This window comes from Panthera pardus, unplaced genomic scaffold (genome assembly GCF_024362965.1).
Source record: "Panthera pardus isolate Hobbes unplaced genomic scaffold, ASM2436296v1 HiC_scaffold_10, whole genome shotgun sequence".
NCBI classification, from domain to species: Eukaryota; Metazoa; Chordata; class Mammalia; order Carnivora; family Felidae; genus Panthera; species Panthera pardus.
The window spans coordinates 102,482,550-102,506,120 of NW_026526655.1; the positions used below are offsets into that span (position 1 = coordinate 102,482,550).

The following is a 23,571-nucleotide window of genomic DNA, read 5'->3' on the forward strand; positions in this document are numbered from 1 at the left end:
CTGTAGGATGCCAGGGGACAAGTAGAGAACTCGGCTTCTCCATGCCTCGCTCATCCCACAAACTCTGACCCACCTCATAGAAGGAGAGGACATGAGGAGAAGCTCAGGCCTCTCTGAGAGATGTCACAGCTGTAATGACTCCTGTAGTGCCCTAAGGGACCACCGCAGGCCCAGTTAGAAGTTGGGCTGGTCTTGGCTGAGGGAGCATTTCCGAATTCACAGACCCTCTCCAGGTCCTCTACTGCTTGTTTGCCCTTCTTACCAAACAGTCTCTGGCATATTTCCATCACACACAGCCGGAAGTGTGGTTTCTTCAACACGGTCTAGTTATAAGCTCTGTTAGAGCCAGGAGCTTCCCAGGCTTCTTTGTGTAAAGCCTGCCCATTCAGTGTTCCCTAGGTTCCCTGGGGCCCGTTGTGTGGCAGAGAAGCCCTTTCCCTGTGACTGAGTGTCCACAGGATAAACCCACTGGTACTCAAGAGGCAGTGAGGACCAAGGTATTTGGGGTGTGGAAACTGGGCACAGTTGACCTGCCTTGAATCCCAGTTCTGCCATTAACTAGCCGTGTCACCTCAGACAGGACACTTATGTTCTCTCGTGCCTTGGTTGCCTTGTCTGTAAGTGGGGATGATCGATCACAGTACCACCTCATGGGATTAGAAGAGTTAATATCTGGGAAATGTATACAGTAGCTGGCACCCAGGAATTACTACAGCCGCATTGACTATGGTCACTCTTGCGGTTCTTTTAAATTTTTTTAATGTTTATTTTTGAGAGAGAGAGAGAGAGCATGAGTGGGGGAAGGGGCAGAGAGAGAGGGAGACACAGAATCCGAAGCAGGCTTCAGGCTCTGAGGTGTCAGCACGGAGCCCCACAAGGGGGTTGAACTCATGAACCACGAGATCATGACCTGAGCGGAAGTCAGATGCTTAACCAACTGAGCCACCCAGGTGCCCCTGTTGTGGTTCTTTATTATGTAACTTGAGTCTATTCCTTGATATCAAAAGAACTAGTTATAAAGAAAAAAAAATTTTTCCTTTTTGTTTTTTTTTGCAGCAAAAAATATGTTATCCCTTTACAGTGCAGCTGCCCTATAGATTTCGAGTTTCATATCACTTTGGTTCAGTCTCATGAAGCCTTTACTGTTGACCCGTTATCAGGTAAGGAGAATCAAGGTTTCAAGTTTCCAATTTCCTCAGAGTTCTCAGATCAGAGAGGATTTGGAGAGTAGGCCTCAAGTTATGAAAGAGAATAAACTTCATTTGAATATGGTTTTTTCACATGTGTAACAATAGCAAATTTGACGTACCTGACATATTGTAAATTGGGATTGGATACTAGAGAATGAGGCCACTTTGGGATCATTTGGGTCATGCAGATAATTTATAATAGCATCCAGGTAAATCTCTTTCACGACCAACACTTGAAGTTGGAAACTAATCCATTCCTACTCTAATTTTGGCTCTTGGTATATCCTTGGATTTGCATTCATCTTTTCATTCAATTTCAAATAACATGGGAACATTATTTCTTACCAAGCGTTTGGAATGTTATTGAAAGCTCTTGTGAATTTGCTGCACGTGGTGTGGCCAGTCCGTCTTTGCCTGCCCTAAAGGACATAGATCCTGACACTGCTCAGGACTTTTGGAAATGCTGTCTCCATCTGAAGTGATTTCTGCTTCCCAGTTTCTGTCTCTTGATGTTTGGGTTTGGGCTTTAAATATCTGTCCACAGCAGTCTGCTGCGAACACTAAAATAGTTTTGTTTTTGAATGTCTGGGTAGGAATCCATTAATTTCCTGATTGCAAGTGCATAGATGAGTGTTCAAAGCAGAAATTTTGAATTACTTCTAAATTATGAAATGTATATAGATTATTTCCTAGGGAACCAGGAGCCATTCTGAGATTTTGGAAATTCAGTGTAGCTTTACCATTTATACTGCATAAAACAGGACTTGATTCTCTTTCCAGAGAGAAGGTTTATTATTTTTAGGCTTTAAAAAGAAGAGAGAATAAGTGGTTACCAAAATTGTACTAAATAATATTATATTTCTGCTTTTAATTATAGTTGATGTTCTCACTCTAAGCTTTTTGGTAGAGTAATAATAGTAACACTTAGTAACTATTATATGCCAGGCACTATTCTAAGTGATAGATATAGATACATTTTATATATGTGTACATACACATATATACATTAAAAAAATTTTTTTTAATGTTTATTTATTTTTGAGAGAGAGACACAGTGTGAGTGGGGGAGGGGCAGAGAGAGAGGGAGACAACAGAATCTGAAGCAGGCTCCAGGCTCTGAGCTGTCAGCACAGAGCCCAATGCGAGGCTCTAACTCACGAACCGTGAGATCATGACCTGAGCTGAAGTCAGACGCTTACCGACTGAGCCACCCAGGCGCCCCTATGTACCTATATATTTAATCTGCACTACAACCAGGTAAGATTGGTACAATTATTATTTCCATTTGATAGACATAGAAATGAGGTGCCAAGTGTTTAAATAACTTATCCAGGGACACTCAGTAGTAAGTGGCCGAGGTGGGACTTAAAAGCAGTCATTCTGGTTCCAAAGCCTGTGCACCTGCCTCATGAAATACAAACTGAATTTTTGCCTTAACTCCAAAAGGTTATAAAAATTTGACCCGCGAGGTAAGTTGGTAAAGTGAGCTAGCTCCTGCGATCTTAGTCCAGGCTCTGCTTAGAGATTATGGCAAGAAAGAGGAGGGGTTCCTCTTCCGGCCTGGGCCATCAGACCATACTGGACCTCTGGGACTGTCCCTGAAAGCCACGTGCTAAAACAGATCCAGATAAATCCCAGTGAGAGGGCATCAGGTCACGGCAGGAACAGGGATGGGGGAGCCTCAAGAAGAGAAAGGTATTGGAGGCAGGCTAGCTGTGTCAGTAACAGGAATCACCGTGGTGTAGAAAGGAATGGCCTTGGCCCGGGTGGCTCCCAGTACATCACCAGAGACGCTAAAATATGAAATCGGTTTCTTATCAAGCAGCCAGTTCACCTTCACCAAAGGCTCAGACGGCAGATGGGGCTTAGAGTAGGGCAGTGCCCCAAGATGTTGAACACTTAGGACAGCTATGAAGCCAAGGGAGCCATCCCTGGTGATTTGCATTTAGTAGCTCTGGGAAGGGTCTGGTTTTCTGTACTGGTAACAGGCACCTCCAGGTGATTCTGATATAGGCATTCCTCAGTGGTTCTTGGTAATCACTGGACAAGGTTCACCAGTAAGATCCTGTCCCACCTGATGGTCTATAAAGCTGTTAAGGGAAGAGAGGGAACCACCGAGATTTCCGAGCAGTTGTGATAGGAGCGGTTTTTTAGGGAAGCCAGTGTAGCTGCAGTGTGCAGGTGTGACTGAGGTGGGAGCAGGCAGGAAACCAGGAAATCATTGTATCGGGAATGAAATCGAGTAGGCCTTGAGAGCCTAAACTAAGCCGGTTACCAATGGCAAGGAAAAGAAAGGGAGAATCTGGAAGAAAGCTAGAGGTTCTTGTGGCCAAGTCATACTTCTGCCAAGAACTGTTGTCCCAAGACACAGAATATTAATCGATGAGAAGGGTTTTGAAACACGGCCTATTCGTAAAACCAGTGGACTACATACATAAGCAATTAAGTGCTGAGCATCGATGAATGACAACTGTACTTAAAAATTATGCAGGTAAGTGCTGAGCATCGATGAACGACAACTGTACTTAAAAATCATGCAGGTGTGTCCTTGAGCATTCAGATTATAAATTGCACAGCCACATAATTCAGACAAATGGGGCCATGAGTTCTTTGATCCACCTGATAAGCTTTCGTTGCTCTGGTGCTTTGTTTGTTGCTTATCTTTTAAATTCTTCCCTTAAGTGAAATTAAGTTGGATATACCAGTTTGAAGTCGAGAGAGAGGTGGGAGCTAGGGACATATGTTTTGATGTCACCTAGGTACTGATGGAACATACTGCTGGGGGTCTGGAGATGACATCACCCGGGGAGCAGGGGTGGCCAGAGAGGAGAAGTGGATGGAGAACTGAGACCTGAGCACACAGGCACTCAGAGGACACCGGGGGGGGGGGGGGGGGGGGAGTGGGTGCAGGACAGAGACCAGGAGGAAAATCTGGAGAGTGTGAGGCAAGCAAAGCTGTGAGTGAGGGAGTGAGTGGGTGAGTGAGCGAGCCAGGGCTCCTGAGCTTTGGGGATCCACCTATACGATTTCAAATGTTCTGCGTCATATGGATGGTGTTGCTGATGTGACTGATGTGCTTGTACACAAGCAGGTCTCCTAGGCTGGACCGCTCAGCCTCCTCAGTAGCCATTTTGTGAGGCCTGGTGCATTCCTTGGCCCACTGGTCTCTCTGGCATTTTCTTGCTTTGGTTTCCCACTTTGTTAATGTACTGATGCGTCTGTTATACATCTTCGAGGCTATGGAATTTGCTGATGACTTTTACTCACCTGGAATAAAAAAGCTCTGTCTGCGAGGACGGTGACTGCAGGTCAGGTGCATGTAGCCCAGGCAGGTGCTGGGCTTTTCTGACTTGCCAGGCATCTGACCTGACTCCTAGGTCTTATACAGTTGGACAGTCAGGGATCACATTTCGGCCAGTTAAGTCCTTATTGCCCCCATTTTATAAATAGGACCCAGATAGGCTAAGAACCATGGGCTGATTTTACACAGTTAGGGTGTATAGTTATAGACACTGTTTTAGGCACATCTTTAGAGGCGGTGGAGACATCCATGGTCCATGGGGTTATAAAGCAAGTTCTCCTCTAGGAACTAGAAGCATCATTTATCCATGCCTTCCAGGCATTTCGTGCTCAGGCTTGCCAAATGAAAAAAATTTGAATAAAGCTAATTCCATTTACAAGATACGAATCTGACATAGTGCCCCTGACTTTAACTCAACTGGCCATTTGTCCACTGGGCGTCCTTAAGATGCATGTGTGTGCTATAGCTATCAGAAGCTGGATCTGTTGACTGTGCCAAGATCTTCCTGAGACTGGGGGAAAGGAGTGAAGGATTTTGTGACCTTCTTTACAGTGCTGACAAGAAATCATATACAATTAAAGCATCAAGAACGCTCACTCTGTTGATAATTTTGGAAGAGGCAGCAATACATTTTATTAGTGTTGGAGAACAGCCAAATGCCACACACACAAAAAATTGTTGAATTCGTTCACTTTTGAACACTTGGAGATCCTGGGCATTCACTTGGTGTCCCATACCCTCAGACGAATGCATGCAATTCATATAAATAGTAAATTGTAGCATACAATGGCTAGTTAAGCAAGAGTTCCTGAGGACTATTGCCCAGAGTTCTTATAGAAAGTTTTAATACTTTTGTTCTCTTTTTTCCCCAGTGATGAGGCATAGAGCAGTCATTTGGAAATAATTTTATATTTTGCATTTTCTTATGAAATGCAAATTTATGACAATGTGATACTGATTTGGGAGTAATCCCAGAGCCTCTGCCCTCGCTTTGGACCCAGACTACTTTTTGATTATAAGCAACCCAGCCCGGAGCACATCTTGGCAAATAATAATTTCCCTTACCCCTGGATGAGCACTAGGATGCCATAAAGAGTGTGCACCCTACGTATCAAAGTCCAAGGCACCTCTATGCACCTCTTACTCTGGGTGGGCCAGAGGGACTTGACCCCTAGTCCAATCATGTGATCTCCGTTGGATTCATTCATACTCCTGCAGCACCTGCCATGGTGCTGGCCATACCCTAGCATTTACCCATTTAAGTTTCAACAGGAAGTGAGGGTTAACTCATTTTTTTGCGTGTTTTTTCTCCAAAGGCTCCTTCCCCACTGGCTGAGGTATTTTATCATATAACAAGCCTCACCGGCAGGTGAACCCCTTCCTTCCAGACAAGAGTATGAATAGGGAAGGTTGCCCCTGCTTCTCCCCACCTCACTATACACCTGTTGGTGGGTGAGACAGAAGATCCCCAATCCCAGCACAGACTGAGTAGGGGACAGATCAGGATTGTCAGGAGGATGGTAAGACCTTTAAAGGAGGCTCCCATAAAATGTTTCTTATTGGTAGTTAGGTCCATCGTGAATAGCCTCATCCCAGAAAATAATGCTTATTATACGGCTACATAGCGAAATGGAGACACACAGATATATCTTTGGCAAGTGATAGAAATGAGCGAGATACACCAGCCAAATGCTTCTGATTACCTTTCAGGTCAGCAAACTGGAGAAAAGCCAGGGCCCATATGCCAGGTCAGAATAGAACACTTATGGGAAGTAAAGTCAAGAGATCAAACGTTTCTATGACTTTCTAGAGCACCAGACTTAAGGGTGAGGAAATGAGAACAACTGGGGACAGGTAATATATCAAATGCAAATGAGTTCCCAAAGCCCCTTATTTAAGGATATATGTAACTAATTTATAGCAGTAACTAATGGAAGCAGGAAAAGCTGGACAGGCAGGTAGCAATTCTTTATGCACAGCCCTGAGGCCGTTCTGTCACGTTGTAGCAATGCTACATTTTTTTTTTTTCAACGTTTTATTTTATTTTTGGGACAGAGAGAGACAGAGCATGAACGGGGGAGGGGCAGAGAGAGAGGGAGACACAGAATCGGAAACAGGCTCCAGGCTCTGAGCCATCAGCCCAGAGCCTGACGCGGGGCTCGAACTCACGGACCATGAGATCGTGACCTGAGCCGAAGTCGGACGCTTAACCGACTGCGCCACCCAGGCGCCCCAGCAATGCTACATTTTACCTGGCAGTTGGTATCTCCTTGATGGGTGACAGTGGTTGTACATAGAGTAGCTGGCGTAACGTTAATAATCGCTTCCATTTGCTAATTGTTAAGCACGTGACAGGCGCTGTCCTAAGCACACTGGATGCTCTACTACATTGCATTCTACAACCCGATGAGAACTCTTAGCATCACCCCTTTTTACAGCCAACCACACCCAGACTCGGGGAGGCCAGATGTCTTGCCCAAGGCAGCAAGGTCTGTCTGACTCCAGACCCCGAGCTCTCAACCACTCCCTTAAGCTGGAAGAGTAACGATATAGGATCCTTGAAATAGGAGAGAAAGCCAAATAGAATTGTATCACAAGACTAAGAGTTTAGGAACGTTCTCTTTTGGGAGAGAAAAGTTAGGGAGATAAATAATAGCTCTCAACCAGGCCTTGTGTATTCTCCTTGGCTTCAGGGTCCTTAGGTATCTCTTGCTCAAGATGATCATTTGGTGGCATGTCAGTCTGGGCTGGTTTGAGCTCAGTTGACCAACACCATTCAGTGGACTTTGCCCAGAGACCAACTCCTGTACTTTGACCAAACTGTGTACCCCTACTGCCCGTGCAGAAGTGCCAGCCCCAGGGAGGTCCAGGGAGAGGCCAAGGATAGCATGACCCAACCCTTTATCCTGCTGGAAAAGCCTGTCTTCCAAGAGACTGGAAGGGAACGCCAGCTTTGCTTACAGAACAGGCCCTTCTGGGGGTCCCAAGGGGCTGGTATGGGAAAGGCGACTTGCCCAAAACCAGGCAACAGCAACGACAGAGGGAAACAAGAAAAGCTCTGGGTGTAAATAAGTGTGGGAGATAGTGGGCTGAGCAAACGTAAGAATTTCTTTAAGAAATGGCTTTATAAAAATGAAATATGTTTGTTATGAAAATATGTTTCATTACTTGATATTGATTAAAAACAACAACAACAACAGGTGAAGCCAAAGGAATTAATGAACTTCCTTGATATAAGTGATACTCCTAAGGGTACCTTATACCCTGACTGGGTGGTTCAGTCAGTTAAGCATCCGACTCTTGATTTTGACTCAGGTCATAATCTCATGGCTCGTGGGATCGAGCCCTGCATCAGACTCTGCACTGACAGTGTGGAGCCTGCTTGGGATTCTCTGCTCCTTCTCTCTTTCCCTCCCCCACTCATGTGCTCTCTCCCTCTCTCTTTCAAATTAAATAAATAAAAACTTTAAAAACGTGATATTCCTAAAATTTACTGCTAAAAATTAAGAAATGAGATTATGAAAGGTCACCTGGGTGGCTCAGTCGGTTAAGCATGCAACTTCGGCTCAGGTCATGATCTCACAGTTCGTGGGTTTGAGCCCCGCGTCGGGCTCTGTGCTGACAGCTCAGAGCCTGGAGCCATCTTGGGATTCTGTGTCTCCCTCTCTCTGCCCCTCCATGTCTCACACTCTGTCTCTCTCTCAAAATAATAAAGGAACATTAAAATAATTTAAAAAAAAGAGAGAGATTAAGAGGTCAGAGCCACTGCTTCCTTCAGCTGCATGCTTCAAGTTCAGCTAGAGTCTTGGTGGTGCAGAAAGGGGAAGTAGCATCCATGCACTGTCTCTCCCCCCCCGCCCCCCTTATGGCTTCCTGTTCTGTGATATTATCTTACCTTATCTGGGTTTACAGCCTTTGCATTCTGCCTTGTGACCATAAATGCCACAGTTGCTTAGTTTCTATTTAAATGGAACCAGGGTGTCCCCTCCATTCTTGTTCCATGTTTTCTCCACTCTAAGTTCTTCACGTCCGTCCTTTCTCCTGGCTTGTCTGGACTGTGTAATCCAGCGGCTTGTTAACCAAAGTTTCCTGGAGGCAACATACCGAGAGTGCCTGCCTGTTTGACAACGTCCCTGCAGCCTGTCATCTTGAAGGACAACTTGACTGGGTCTAAAAGTCTTGGTGTACAGCTTTGGTCACCTCAGAACTTTGTAGACGTTGCTCGATTGCCCTTTGCTTTGAACTTGCTAGAATTCGGAGGCTGGTCGGAATCTTTACCCACCCAAGGTGAATTCTGGATGCCCTTAGAATTCTTTTTCTTTTTGTTTTTGTTTCAACCTTGAGGTTAAGTAATTTGCCAAGATATGTATTGGTGTTGCTCCGTATCATTTGTTTTCCTTGAACGTCGCATGTCCTTTTGGTCTGGAGAGAAAGAACTTTCATTACTTTAGGACATTTTTCTTTTTTTTTTTTTCTTTTCTTTTTTTTTAAATTTTTATTCATTTTTTTTTTAATTTTTTTAACGTTTATTTATTTTTGAGACAGAGAGAGACAGAGCATGAACGGGGGAGGGTCAGAGAGAAGGAGACACAGAATCTGAAGCAGGCTCCAGGCTCTTAGCTGTCAGCACAGAGCCCGACGCGGGGCTCGAACTCATGGACCGCGAGATCATGACCTGAGCTGAAGTCGGCCGCTTAACCGACTGAGCCACCCAGGTGCCCCTTTTTATTCATTTTTGAGAGAGAGAGACAGCACGAGCAGGGGAGAGACAGAGAGAGAGGGAGACACACAATCCGAAGCAGGCTCCAGGCTTCAAGCGGTCAGCACAGAACCTGACGCAGGGCTCGAACCCACGAACCGTGAGATCATGACCTGAGCCAAAGTCGGATCCTTAAGTGACTGAGCCGCCCAGACGCCCCTGTTTTAGGAAATTTTTCAACTATTAAAACTGGATACGTTAATCTTCTATTTGCTTTGTTCTTTCCCTCAGGCATATAAATCATGTATATGGGTTGGCTCCCCTTTGCCCCTGGTATCTGTTATCTTCTTGAAAATAATTTAATTCTGTACGGATTCTTCCTTCCTCCCTGCCACGGCTCTCCCTGTGTTTCTCCCTTCCTTGCATGTGTGTTCTTCACTGGCTTTTGCTTATGTTCCCTTCCTCCTCCAAAGTGGATTAATTTTTGAATTTTCGGTTTTTGTGCATAACACAAAATGTTGGTTCCACTCAGCATTTTACTCAGCGTTGAGTAGGGCCTGCTGCCAGCAGAAGGATAACGTGGGGAAAGAAATGATGGCGGTGATAATAATTATAATTGCAGCTGATGCTTATATGGTGCTTACCACGTGCCAGACATCAGTGCTGCTCATTTTTAACAAATATTTATTTTGAGAGAGAGAGAATGCACGCAAGTGCACGCATGAGTGGAGGAAGGGACAGAGAGAGGGAGAGAGAGAGAATCCCAAGCAGGCTCTGTGCTGTCAGCATGGAGCTGGATGTGGGGCTTGATCTCATGACCTTGAGGTAGATCATGACCTGAGCTGAAATCAAGAGTCAGAGGCTTAACCGACTGAGCCACCCCAGCACCTCAATACTCACTCACTCATTTAATACTCCCAATAACACTTATGACTGGATGCTATTATTATGTCCGCTTTGCAGATGAGGAATCCGAGGCATGGAGTGTTTAGGTAAGTTGCCCAAGGGCAAAGCTGGGATTGGAACCAGGGTCTGGCCCACAGTCCGTGGGCTCAGGCATCCTGGGAGGACATCTCCCATCACTGCCTCAGGCTCACGAGGGCAGGGTGCATCCTCTGTGCTGTGTGCTGTCATTCTGTGGTCACTTGCTCTGCTCTGTCCCCGTCATGTCACCTCCAGCCTCCCAGTCCCAGGTCTAACGCCATAGAAATGTCAGGGCAATGTAGTTACTTCTTCAGCTGCCTCCCCCGCTATTCTAGGATGCTGAGGTCATGTCTCTTCTGTCCTGATCCCTGCTTCTCCAGGGCCCAGCCACATACCACGTTTTATCTCTTTGATCAAAGACTAGTGAGTGGTTTTTTTTTCCAGGGCCATTCCCCTTATCCTCGGGGAAATTTGTTGCCCTCCCAGCTCCCGGCACACTCCCATGCCTTACTTTACACTAGTAAAACCTTGGTTTGCTAGCATAATTCATTCCGGAAACATGCTTGTCTTCCAAAGCACTCATGTGTCAAAGAGAATTTCTAGAACCATGGGCTCATTTGTGATCACGTGACATTCGGCATCACACACTACTCGCATTGCAAGACGTGGCTCGTGTGTCAAGTTGAAATTTATTAGAAATGTTTGCTCCTCTTGCGGAACGCTTATAGAGCAAGTTACTTGAAATCGGAGGTTTTACTGTATTTGGTAAGCGTGCTGCTTTTTCAGGCTTTGGGATTGTTTAATGGAAGACTTTCCTTCTCTTCCATTTTATGCATTTGCTTCTTGGAGTTTTGGTGAGTTTTCCAGCAGGGTGTTCTAGTTAGAATAGCTTCGCTTCACCGTCTTGTACCAGAAATGCTGCTGGGCTTCATTCCTCCTGCTGCTGGGTTTGCTTCCTGCCCTGTGGCCCCCCCATTTGCATTTGTTCCAGAACTAAGCACTCACTACTTGTGCATCAGGTACTGATAGGCCCTGGGCTGCCTCAGGGAACAAGACAGTCCTGCTTCCCTCTCTGATGTCCCAGTTCAGGGGAGAGACACAGGTACATAAGGAGGACATTGTCCAGGGAGTGGAAGTGGTTGTGAAGAAAAACAGAATAAGGGGATGTGACCAGGTGACTGCTTTCTTCGGTGGTCAGGAACTGGGGAAGGGGGCTTTAAGCACAGGAGCCACCATCGCTAGAAGGTTGGAAGCCCAGCATGTCTGGAGGATGTGCCCAAGGGGAGACCAGGTTGGAGAGGCCCCGGGGAGCTGAGGGTGGTAGGAGTTAGGGTTTGGTTCTGAGCTGGGAGGGAGTCCAGTGGAGGGCTCTCAGCAGGAGGTGGGGTCTCATGACGCTCCTGAGGGGAGAGTGGGTTGGAGTAGCACAAGTAGGGAGCAGGTTGTCCTCAGGAAGGAAGCCCAGGGCTCGCCTCTGGGAACGACACAGGGAAGATCAGCATGGCCCCTGCACAAGGATGGCTCGCAAATTTGTGAAGCATTCCATATTTAAAAAAAAAAAAAAAAAGGAAGGAAGGAAGGAAGGAAGCCAGGTTGGCCTGGATGGGTACTGGCTGTGAAAATGGCGAAGGGTGGGTGGTGGCACAGTTGGGCTTTGCTGAGGCGTCGGTGAACTGGGGGCGTGCTCAGGGGGTGGCTCCCTGTGTCCCCGTGAGTGATGGGGAGTGCAGGTGCTGTGCGTGGTGCTTCGTGCAGCTCTTGAGTTCATCTATAAGCATTCCCATACAGTCTCTCTGGCCTCCCCGGAGCTGTCTTTGCGTGCTGGACAGCGCCCAGGACCGTGGCCATGTAACATATGTGTGCTACACTCACTGCTCCCTGCCAGCAGGTTACAGGCTTGACAGAAAATGAATTGGTGGCCTGGCTTGCCTCTCCCAGCATCCTCCTGCTCAGACTGCCCCTCAGCTTCCCATCAGCACAGGTAGGGTCCCCAAGCTGTTCTGATCCTGCTCCCATGGCCTGCATTTTGGGTACTTGGTAGACAGGGAGGAAAAGGAAGATCCCCCCAAACTCTCACTTTACTGATTATTTCTAGTTTCTGTCACAAAGGCTTGCTGGAGGGAGAAGAGAATGAAAGATTAAAGGAAGATCCGGGGTAATTGGCTGTTAGCATCCGTCCCGCACCTGCTGCGGCTGAGCAAGCGTTGGCTCTTCCCAGGAAGCTTAGAAATGAACTGATAACTGAAAGCCTCAGGGCTCATATTTCACCCCTTTACAGAAAGTCCACAGGCCTAAAATTTAAAGTAGACCTTCCCAGGGGCACCTGGGTGGCTCAGTCAGTTGAACATCCGACTTCGGCTCAGGTCATGATCTCACGGTGTGTGGGTTCGAGCCCCGCGTCTGGCTCTGTGCTGACAGCTCGGAGCCCGGAGCCTGCTTCGGATTCTGTGTCTCCTTCTCTCTCTGCCCCTCCCCCACTTGTGCTCTGACTCTCTCTGCCTCTCAGATAAATAAAATAAATGTAAAAAAAAATTTTTTAAGTAGACATTCCCAGGGGCAGCCCAGTCCTTATCTCATGACCTGTAGAATAGCCTGAGTTTGGCAGCAAAAAGAAAAAAAAAGCAAAAAGAAAGACCCGGTGCTTTCGGAAACCCATCCCAGTGGCTTGGCACCGTGAGGCTGTTGCCTCTTCCTTTTTTAGGTACTGATACAGTTGTCCCTTAAGCAACACCGATTTTAACTGTCTGGGTCCACTTCAACGCAGATTTTTTTCCAGTAAGTACAGCACAACTGTAAATATATTTTCTCTTCCTTATGATTTTCTCCATAACATTTTCTTTTCTCTAACTTGCATTATGGTAAGAATACAGTATAAAATACATAGAACTTTGGAGGAGGGGATGGGCTAAATGGGGAAAGGGCATTAAGGAATCTACTCCTGAAACCGTTGTTGCACTATATGCTCAGTAACTTGGATGTAAATTTAAAAATTTAAAAATTAATTAATTAAAAAATAGATAAAATGAAACACATAGAACTTATAAATATGTGTTAATTGTTTATGTTATTGGTAAGGCTTCTGGTCAACAGTAGGCTATGAGTCATTATGTTTTGGGGGTGTTAAAAATTATATGTAGGAGGGGCGCCTGGGCAGCTCAGTCGGTTAAGCGTCTGACCCTTGGCTTCGGCTGGAGTTATGATCTCACGGTTTCGTGGATTTGAGCCCCTCATTGGGCTCTGCACTGAAGGTACGGAGTCTGCTTGGGATCCTCTGACTCCCTCTCTCTGCCCCTCCCCCACTCGTGCTGTCTCTGTCTCTCTCTCTCAAAATAAATAAATAAACTTAAAAAAAAAAGTTGTGGGGCGCCTGGGTGGCGCAGTCGGTTAAGCGTCCGACTTCAGCCAGGTCACGATCTCGCGGTCCGTGAGTTCGAGCCCCGCGTCAGGCTCTGGGCTGATGGCTCGGAGCCTGGAGCCTGTTTCCGATTCTGTGTCTCCCTCTCTCTCTGCCCCTCCCCCGTTCATGCTCTGTCTCTCTCTGTCCCAAAAATAAATAAAAAATGTTGAAAAAAAAAATTTAAAAAAAAAAAAAAAAAGTTGTATGTAGGTGTTCAACTTCACAGGGGGTGAGTGCTCTTCCCCCTCATGTTGTTCCACAATCAACTGTGTAAGTTTTTCCAAAAAATACTTCTTCTTGACATCTTGTTTTTTTGTTTTTTTGTTTTTTAACTTTAACAACAACAAAAATAGTCTCCATGCCCATCGTGGGGCTGGAACTCAAAACCCCGACATCAAGAGTCGCACACTCCACCAACTGAGCCAGCCGGGGGCCCCCTCCTCCCGACATTGTAACGATAATATAATACAGAATAAGTCATTACTCATTATATTTGGCACAAATGTTGGGAAGGACACATTTATAGGACACACTCTCCCTCCTAAGTAAGCATTATCCCAGACTTTGTACACTGTTGTCTCCTTTAAACCTTGTCCCATCCTACAGCTGAGAAAATTGAGCCTCGGGTAACATAACAAGCCAAGTCGCAGAGCTCGTATGGGGCCCAGTGAGCCAGGGTCTCTGTTGTCCACACACCCTGGGCAGTGGCAGTGATCTGTGAGTGTCCCTGTGGGCGGCATGTGGTTCATGGTGGTGAGTCTCGAAGCCCTCCCTTCTGTGATCCAGTGAATCCAAGACACCGAATTTGTCAACGGCTTGTTTGTGGACAGTTTTTAAACTATGCGCTATTAAATCCCTGCCCGAAGCTTTACCCCACATCGCACAGCTTGTAAAACCCTAAATCCTGGAAGATTAAAACCAATACTTACTAACACTTCAAGCATGAGGGCTTTGTGATAATTTAAGGAGGATGATCTGTGGCTTCTGAGAATTTGAAATAAAAAGTGACTTAAAAAGGATAACAATATTGTAATGACACTATATGGACGTGAAAGAAGAAATGTTTAAAAAATGATCCCCCCCCCAAAAAATAATAAATAAATAAAAATAAAAAATGATCCCCATCCTGGGCCTAACCACCCTAACAAATCTCCTGTGGGTGGCTGGCCATGTTTATGCATACTTTACATAATTATAATCAAGGTCAGGGCGCCTGGGTGGCTCAGTTGGTTGAGCATCTGACTTCGGCTCAGGTCAGAGTTTGCGAATTTGCGTCCCGCTTCAAGCTTGCTGCTGTCAGCATGGAGCCTGCTTTGGATCCTCTGTCCCCCTCTCTCTCTGCCCGTCCCCTGCTCGCACTCTCTATCTCTCTCAAAAATATATAAAAAAACAAAAATCAAGGCAAAGATCCAGTGGTATTTTCTGGTCACTTCATGAATCATTATAGTATTTTTCAGTGTTGCTATGTTTTCTTCGTTACAGCCATTTTACTGATAGACTAGGATTTTCTTAGCCTCTAGTTCATTTCTCAGTTTTTCTCTCCTCTCTCTCTCCACCCTACACCCTCACTGCCCTGCAATTTAACATTATCCCTGCTGATCTAAGGGCAGTGATCTGAAATTGCCCCCAGAGTGGACGGAACCCATAAAATCTTGGTCTGGGCTTTTTAAAATAAAGTAGTAATGGGGGGGGGGGTGTTTCTTACTGTTAAACCATGAAACTTGCTCTCCTTCCTCCCACCATTAGTTTTTGCCAAGCAGTAAGCCAGGACTGCTAGGCACACCTTTAAGAGCTGTTAACATTTGACAATCAGCCGCAACCAAGTTCCGTTAACGGAGCTGTGCTAACTGGTGTCCCCGTTGATGGAAAAAGCATTGTCCACTCTGGTTGCCCAGGTTACGCCTCCAGTGTGTTTTATGTATTAGGTGTGGGCCGGGAGCACTTAAAAATAAATCAGCCGGGTCAAGGCAAACATTAATCCTTGCTCCAGAGCTTGTTCTTATTATTTTAAGTTAATGAGCCGGAGCAGAAGCAGTCTAAAGCCCCCCAGTGAACTGCGGGTCAAAGGATGTTTTATTTTCTGACCGGGTGGGTGGTCAAGGTATGGACCTGTAGCACATGGGTTTGTATTCAGCTGATCCTAGGTTGGCCTGTAGAACCGAGCTCTTCTGCTGATTCACTCTGCCCTGCAGGGAGTTCTTGGGTCACTAGTGGATGTCATTTAAAGGTGTAGACTTCTGCTCTCAGGAAGTTGACCCATACCTATTTCTGAAGCACTGAGCTAAGGGTCTGGGATGGTAAATGAGCTTTGGGGCCTGCTGCCAGCCTTAGGGGTGTGCAGTCCAGGGGGAGAGCTGTAAACTTGAGCAGGCAACCGTTCAGGTGGCCCTTGGGCTGATACAAGTTTAAGGGAGTGAAGGCTGCTAGGGATGAGGAGTCAGGAGGAGTTTCACGTGATACAGAGGTTGAGTGAGTGAATGAAACTTGGTTCATTCACTCACTCAACTAGTATTTATTGAGCTGGGAACACAGTAATGAGCAGGTTCCTACTTTTGTAAAACTACGTTTGAGTCTAGGAGAAGGCAGATGGCAAAAAGAGGTCATTTCAGAGAGTAGGATTAAAAAACTTAAAGAGGGGGCACCTGGGTGGCTCAGTCGGTTGAGCATCCAACTCTCGATTTTGGCTCAGGTCATGATCCCAGGGTTGTGGGATCGAGCCCCATGTCGGGCTCTGTGCTGAGCGTGGGTCTGCTTACGATTCTCTCTCCCTCTTCCCCCTTCTACTTGCTCTCTCTAAAAAAAAAACAAAAACAAAAACAAAAACTAAAAGAAGATCTAGAGAAAGGGAATAGCACGTGCCAAGGCCCTGAGGCAGCAGGAGCCCAATGTGTATGACCTTCCTTCAGGTCTCAGCTGCAACATCTCCTCACTAGAGAAGCCTCCTGTTCATTCTGTCTCAAATGGAGCATTTCATTTCACTTGCTTCCCCCATACCCTGCTTTACTTTTCTTGCTGGTATTCGTAACATGACTTTATATTTTATAGTCATCTATTTGTTTGTTTGCTTTCAGTCCCCAGCTAGAATGTAAAGTCTGTGAGATCTGGGACTTTGTTTTGTTTATTGCTGTTTCTCAGGTGCCTAAAACGTTGCCTGGAACACAGTAAATGGTTAGTGAATGCTTGGATAGGCACATAAAAGGTCCATGTGGTTGTGCATAGAGAACAAGGAAGACAGCGGGACAAGATTGAGAGGACGGCATAGATGAGAAGGAGGGTATGCCAAGCAATTTGGAGGGAAAGTATAAGGCCTCTGCAGGGATAGTGCAAAGACCAGACACATGAGGGCATAAGGAATCATCTAGAAGGCAAACCAAAGAGCCTTCAGTGGAAATCAGAGAGAACATTAACCCTTCTTGTATCTACTACATTGATCCTTCCTCCCTTTCTCCCTCCTTTTCTTTCTCCCTTTTCTTTCCCTTTCCCTGTTATTGAGGACTTACTAAGCCCTTTTGGCACCAGAGATAGAACAGAAAAATAATAAGGTAAGCTGGGATATTTGACTTCAGAGAGAGCAGTAGTCCGTCCCAAAGATTTGGAAGGAGAGAATCCAATTACACCAAAATGCGGGAAACTGAATTACCTGGACAGAAACTTTTATGCGTGTTCCTAGCTATTCTTTGTTGCTTACAGCATTAACATCGACGAGTGGTAGTTGGCTTAAAGATGATAGTTCTGGGAGTTCACGTCTGACTCACTAATGCTGATGGACATATATCTATTTATATAAGTGACAGTCAATTATTATGAAGGATTAACGTAGCAGTTGGTAAATAAGATCAGTGTAAACATGTAGAAGTCGATTCACATGGATTTAATGAAAAGAGCATGGAAATACTTGTACTTACCATGGGAAGAACATATTTGTGTGTGTATCAGCCTCTTTGACTGGACTTTGCAAGACAAGGAAGAATCGTCTCTTTTCTTTCCCCTCAGGACTAATCCCGGCTAACGGGAAGATGAACGTGACCGTGAAGTTCACACCATTTCACTATGGGATTGCACAAATAAAAATGCAGCTATGGATCTCACAGTTCAACTCTCAACCATACGAATGTGTCTTCACCGGAACATGCTGTCCCAACGTGGCTTTACCGTATGGCTGCTTTGGAATGTCTTTTGTTTCTTCCTAAAATTTGTTTAAAGTAATTCCTAAGTCGCCATTTCTTCCCATTCTTTCTTTCTTGTAGCAGAATGCCATCACAACCGTACGTAAGATGATGAGCTTTCATAAAATACTCTTTAAAGTAAATAATAATGCACAGAATAGCTCTAGGCTTGTAGTGGTAGTTGGTCCTACTGAGAGGGGAAGAGATGACCAAGAAAAGGTGGTTTGAGGGATACTTGCTTTTACTGATTACTACTGCTGGGCTGGTTGAGTTTTGACCTTATGCATGTATTTCACGTATGTACATTACACATTACATACATGATCATATGTATGTATTACACTCTATTTTATTTTTTATTTTTTTAAGTTTATTTATTTATTGAGAGAGAGAGAGAGTGGGGGAGGGACAGAGAGGGAGGGATTGAGAGAGAATCCCAAGTAGGCTCTGAGCTATCAGTGCAGAGCCCGATGCAGGGCTTGAACTCCCACACTGCGAGCTCGTGACCTGAGCCAAAGTCAGATGTTTAACTGACTGAGCCACCCAGGTACCCCTACACTCTATTTTAAATCTTTTTTTTAACGCTTTTTTTAAATTTATTTTTGAGACAGAGAGAGACAGAGCATGAACGGGGCAGGGGCAGAAAGAGAGGGAGACACAGAATCAGAAGCAGGCTCCAGGCTCTGAGCCATCAGCCCAGAGCCCGACGCGGGGCTCGAACTCACGGACCGCGAGATCGTGACCTGAGCTGAAGTCGGACGCTTTAACCGACTGAGCCACCCAGGCGCCCCCCTACACTCTATTTTAAATGTAAATCATAAGACAGGAACAGCATAACTATTTTCAAATTTTCAACATGACATCATTTTTCTTAATGTTTATTTATTTTTGAGAGAGAAAAAGAACACAAGTGGGGGAGGGTCACAAGGAGGAGGAGGGACAGAGAGAAAGGGAGACACAGAATCCAAAGTAGGCTCCAGCTCTAAGCTGTCAGCACAGAGCCCGACGTGGGGCTCGAACTCATGAACTGTGAAATCATGACCTGAGCCAAAGTCGGACACCGATTGAGCCACCCAGGTGCCTCAATATGACGCTATAATTAGTTGAGTGCCTGCTGTGCGCAGTGTCCATTGCAAAGCCCTATGGGACACAGTCTACACTCTGAAGACACTCACAGCAGAGGAGCTAAAAGAAGTCAGGTGTAACAAGTGACTTCAACATAAGGCAAAAATGAAAATGTGCCACATGGGAGGTTGTTTTTTTTTTTTTTTTAACTCATCAGCATTCACAGAGTAAAAGTGTGAAATGAGATTAAGTTTTACTTTGTAACAAATTTTTTCTGAACTTCTATTTCTATTTGACTGTGAGCTTGTATTTTTATATCCCAATATATCTGGTTAAAGTTACACATTTTTCCTAATATGCGTGATTTGTATAAAAGCTAAAGGAAAACTTGTCACAGCATAAGGAAAATCCTTACAGATGTTTTGAAAAGGATAAAGAAATATCTGGAGTTTCCTTTTCACATAGAGATACACATCCCACGTTGACATCATTAAGCATATTGAAAGTAGAGTAACATGCCCATATCAAAATATGAATGAACTCCATGATTATATATTTATGTCATGACTTTCTTCCTAAAAATTCAAAGCAGACTAAATCAATTGTAGGATGTTAGCGTGGCCTGCTGAACCCGAATCCCGCAAGTAACCACGGTAGAAATAAAATCATCCTGGCAATGAACGAGTAGCATTGGATATGAGGGAAAGACCGTAGTAATTTTTCTGGTATTAGGTAACTGGCCACACAAAATGCTATTTGTCGTCTCATGTCGTATGCTGTGATGTACAAATGGCTTTCTTAAAGACCTCGCTTGAGTGGACTGTTGCTTCCCAAGACATGTTCTTTTTTTTTTTCTTTTTTTTTATTGAATTTTTTTTATAACGTTTATTTATTTTTGAGACAGAGAGAGACAGAGCATGAACGGGGGGAGGGTCAGAGAGAGAGGGAGACACAGAATCCGAAACAGGCTCCAGGCTCAGCGCTGTCAGCACAGAGCCCGACGTGGGGCTCAAACTCATGGACCGCGAGATCCTGACCTGAGCCGGAGTCGGATGCTTAACCGACTGAGCCCCCGCAAGACATGTTCTTAAATATACGAGGGCGTTGTACGGTAGAAGCACCATGCAAATGCAGACATACCTGTTTTTAAACTACTATGTTTTGGTCACCCAGCTGGAATTTAATATCTCATTTAGTACACACTTGATGTTTTCAAGGACTGTGCCTCAAGACCTACGTATCTCCCCAGACTGTAGATAGTACTAGAACATATAAATTCCACCATGAAGGAAGAAAATTGTCCTGGCCTCAGTGCTCTCTGAAAGATTCATAGGTTGCTGGGTCTTGTTTGGTTTTTGTCATGGCAGAATATGGTGTATGATGGAATTCCTCAAGTTCCCCGAGTAACTCCTTGTTAAAATTTACCATTTTCTTCGACCCCTTCGTTTCCATCGTCAGCCGTTAGATTGCGTGAGGAGACTGTTTTTCCACGCCTTCAAAGATGTGGAAACAAAAATGTTTCCCAATCTTTATAGCAGAGGTGGTGTCAACGCTCTGATGAGATGTGGACACTGGGCCACAACTCACCCCCTGACCCGCTGCCTCTGCCCTGCACGTCGCAGCCCGTCAGTCAGTGTGTGTCTTGCCAAAGGGCATGTTCTCTCAGGCTATCGACCTTTCAAGATACTCTTATGAAGGCAATGTTAAGTTTGAGATTGCTGGTGTGTCCCATGTTGTGCAGTGGGGGTAGGGGTTCAGCACGTGTATTGTGATTGTCAGAGTGAGTAAATGTTAGGGGTGCCTGGGTGGCTCCGTCCGTTGAGCGTCCGACTTTGGCTCAGGTCATAATCTCACAGTTCGTGGGTTCGAGCCCCGCGTCGGGCTCTGTGCTGACAGCTCGGAGCCTGGAGCCTGCTTCGGAGTCTGTGTCTCCCTCGCTCTCTGCTCCCCCCCACCCCACCCCGCTCGTACTCCATCTCTCTCTTTCAAAAAAATAAACATTAAAAAAAATTAAGAATGAGTAAACGTTAGGGTATTCCTTTTTCTGTAATATCATGGACATAAGTCATTTTGCAAAACAAGTGTTCACATATTGTAGCTTGAAGAAATGCCTCACAGTATTGAACGTGATGCAGTTCTACTACATCTCGTAATAAATAAGTCCGGTAGCTTCTGTAGGCACGGTAATAGCACTGCCTATACCTACACGTGTCCAAGACAGTTTTCAGTTGCAGAAAAGATCTCAAATATTAGTCCGAGTTGCTTTTTAAAAGATCTTCCTGGCAGTGCCTGGGTGACTCAGTTGATTGAGAATCTGACTCTCGATTTTGGCACAGGTCATGATCCCAGGGTCCTGGGATCAAGCCCCACATTGGGCTCCAAGCGGAGCGTGGAGCTTGCTTGAGATTCTCTTCTCTCTCCCACCCTCTGCCCCTCCCCCTCACGTACACGTGTGTGTGTGTGTGTGTGCACCCATGCACTCTATCTCTCTAAAAAAAAAACAACACTGTAAACAGTGGCCATAATCATTCTTTTACTAGGAAGATAAATCAGTATAAGATTTTTTTTTAATGTAGTAGATTTAGCTATTGAAAACCAACAGCCTAGAAATGAATCACACTAGACTGTGAGAGCATTTTTCAGTGTGTCACATTGTCCTCTTGTTATATTCTTCGAGAAGGTAAAGAAAAGCACCCATTGGTAGACTATTTTGACACATGATTATACGCTGGTATACTAACATTGCATTTATTTTAGTAGACCACTGTTTTACTTTTTTTTTAATATAAAGCTTTCTTTCTTTCTTTTTTTCTTTCTTTCTTTCTTTCTTCCTTTCTTTCAGTAGGTTTCATGTCCAACGTGGGGCTTGAACTCCCGACCCTGAGATCAAGAGTTCCGTGCCCTACCGACTGAGCCAGCCAGGCGTCCTAGTAGACCACTGTTTTAGCACATAAATTTATTTTCAGTGCAGATATAGTCATTAATTGACCAAAAGCCATGGTATTACCAGGAGGAACACTAAAAATAGAAAGCTTGTGGGGCACCTGGCTGACTCAGTCAGTAAAGCATGTGACTCCTGATCTCGGGGTTGTAAATCCGAGCCCCCACATTGGGTGTAGTGATTACCTAAAAAAATCCTTTAAAAAATAGGAACTTTGCGTTGTTGGATCATATACTAATTTAATACCTGTTTTAAACTATAGATTAGAAGAATTTGAAAGATTAAATGCTCCTTCTAAGAGAGTGGATGTTCCTCCAGAAAAGGCGATGACACACATAAATTTTCACCGCCTGCCACCAAAAATAAAGCCCCCAAAGATTAAGGTAACGTGCGCATTACACTCAACACGCTGGAAGGAATGATAGAGAAGCAAAATAAGTGACTTTTCCCTCCTGATTTGGTCTCAGGAAATTGAATATCACGACTTGAGATTTCCAGTGGATTTATCAAATCCGTTTGCTGTGGCAACTGTTTTAAACCAAGAACCAGGGAAATTGAAGATTAAAGAATTAAGAGAAGGTAACTGGTCGATTCATTATAAATCAGCCCCTGGCGGAACAGGAAAGAATTATTGCTTGTCGCATTTTTTAAAAAAATTTTTTTTAATTTTATTTTTACATTTATTTATTTTTAAGAGACAGAGTGAGACAAAGTGAGAGTGGGGGAGGGGCAGAGAGAGAGGGAGACACAGAATCCGAGGCAGGCTCCAGGCTCCGAGCTGTCAGCACAGAGCCCGACGTGGGGCTCGAACTCATGAACCGCGAGATCCTGACCTGAGCCGAAGTTGGACGCTCAACCGACTGAGCCCCCCAGGCGCCCCACTGCTTGCCACATTTACTGTTAATAACAGCAGCAACGAAGCTGAGATTGCTGTTGTGTTTAGCCATTAGAAATGTGTTTTTGTCTTAGCAAATGATTCTGATTTGACTCTGGTATAATCATCGTTTTCTTCTCCCCTCAGTTTTGGACCAAGGCAATGAGATTTCAAAAACAAGACAGATGAAGGAAGCACTGTTTGAACAGAAAGTCAGACAGGACACTTATGAAGAGATGGAAAATCACCTTAAGTGGTAAATACCGAGCAATTATTTATATCAAATGAAAATACAGTGTTTTTAGTAATGGCTTTTTTTTTTTTTTTAGTAATGGCTTTTTATACATGAGACATGATGAAATGTAACAGCTTTTTGTGCCCTTTTAGAAGTTTGATTATTCCCTCTCCTCCACTGGACCTCCGAAGTTTCCATTAGGACTAAATTATTGCGAGCAAACATGTTCTTTCCTCAGTGTGAGCAGACAGTGGCAGAACCAGGACCCTGCTCCCCCCGGCCACTGCTGCCAGCGTCCCATCTCTCTCTCCGCAGGTGCCCCAACTCTTGCCCCAGCATTAGCCCCCTGTGCCCTGGGCAGTGTGCCCCAGGGGCCTTGCGGGGAGCCCAGCAGTGCGGGCTAGGGGTTAGGAGAGGCCCTTGGTGGGGGGGGGGGGTTCTAAAACTCAGCCGTGAGACTTCTGTCTTGTGCTCCGGCAGTCAAAATAGAGCCCTTTCCACAATTTGTTACGAGTTCATACCAGATGCATCCGTGTGCACAGACTCCACTAACGTCAACTTTAGGAACTCTTGAATTGAGCTAAAAAGTCTTTGAGAGTCCATTTAAGAGTCTTTGAGAGGCCGCCTCGTCCACGCCCCACCTCCACACTTCCTGGACAGAAGGAAGGTGCGCTGAGCCCCAGGGCCCTCGCAGATGCCCCCTGCGGCCCCCCTGCTTGCACAGAGGACCACCCTTAGTTTCTCACGGAAGCACCTCTGCTTCCGCGGCAGTCTGTATC

The 23,571-nt window shown here is 45.3% G+C and overlaps 1 protein-coding gene and 1 pseudogene across 8 annotated transcripts in view; both read left to right on the top strand.

The window, feature by feature from the left end:
- CFAP221 (cilia and flagella associated protein 221) overlaps positions 1-23,571 on the top strand; it is a 104,489-nt gene that overhangs the window by 33,631 nt on the left and 47,287 nt on the right. For 7 of the 8 annotated variants that reach the window (XM_053909662.1, XM_053909647.1, XM_053909673.1 and 4 more), the window contains 5 exons: positions 1,057-1,160; positions 17,505-17,664; positions 21,946-22,066; positions 22,151-22,262; positions 22,705-22,813. In XM_053909662.1, coding sequence (XP_053765637.1) covers positions 1,057-1,160; positions 17,505-17,664; positions 21,946-22,066; positions 22,151-22,262; positions 22,705-22,813 — 606 coding nt within the window. The remainder of the gene's footprint in view (positions 1-1,056; positions 1,161-17,504; positions 17,665-21,945; positions 22,067-22,150; positions 22,263-22,704; positions 22,814-23,571) is intronic. The other variant, XM_053909670.1, reaches the window with a different exon arrangement.
- LOC128772701 (U6 spliceosomal RNA) lies at positions 11,573-11,666 on the top strand (annotated as a pseudogene).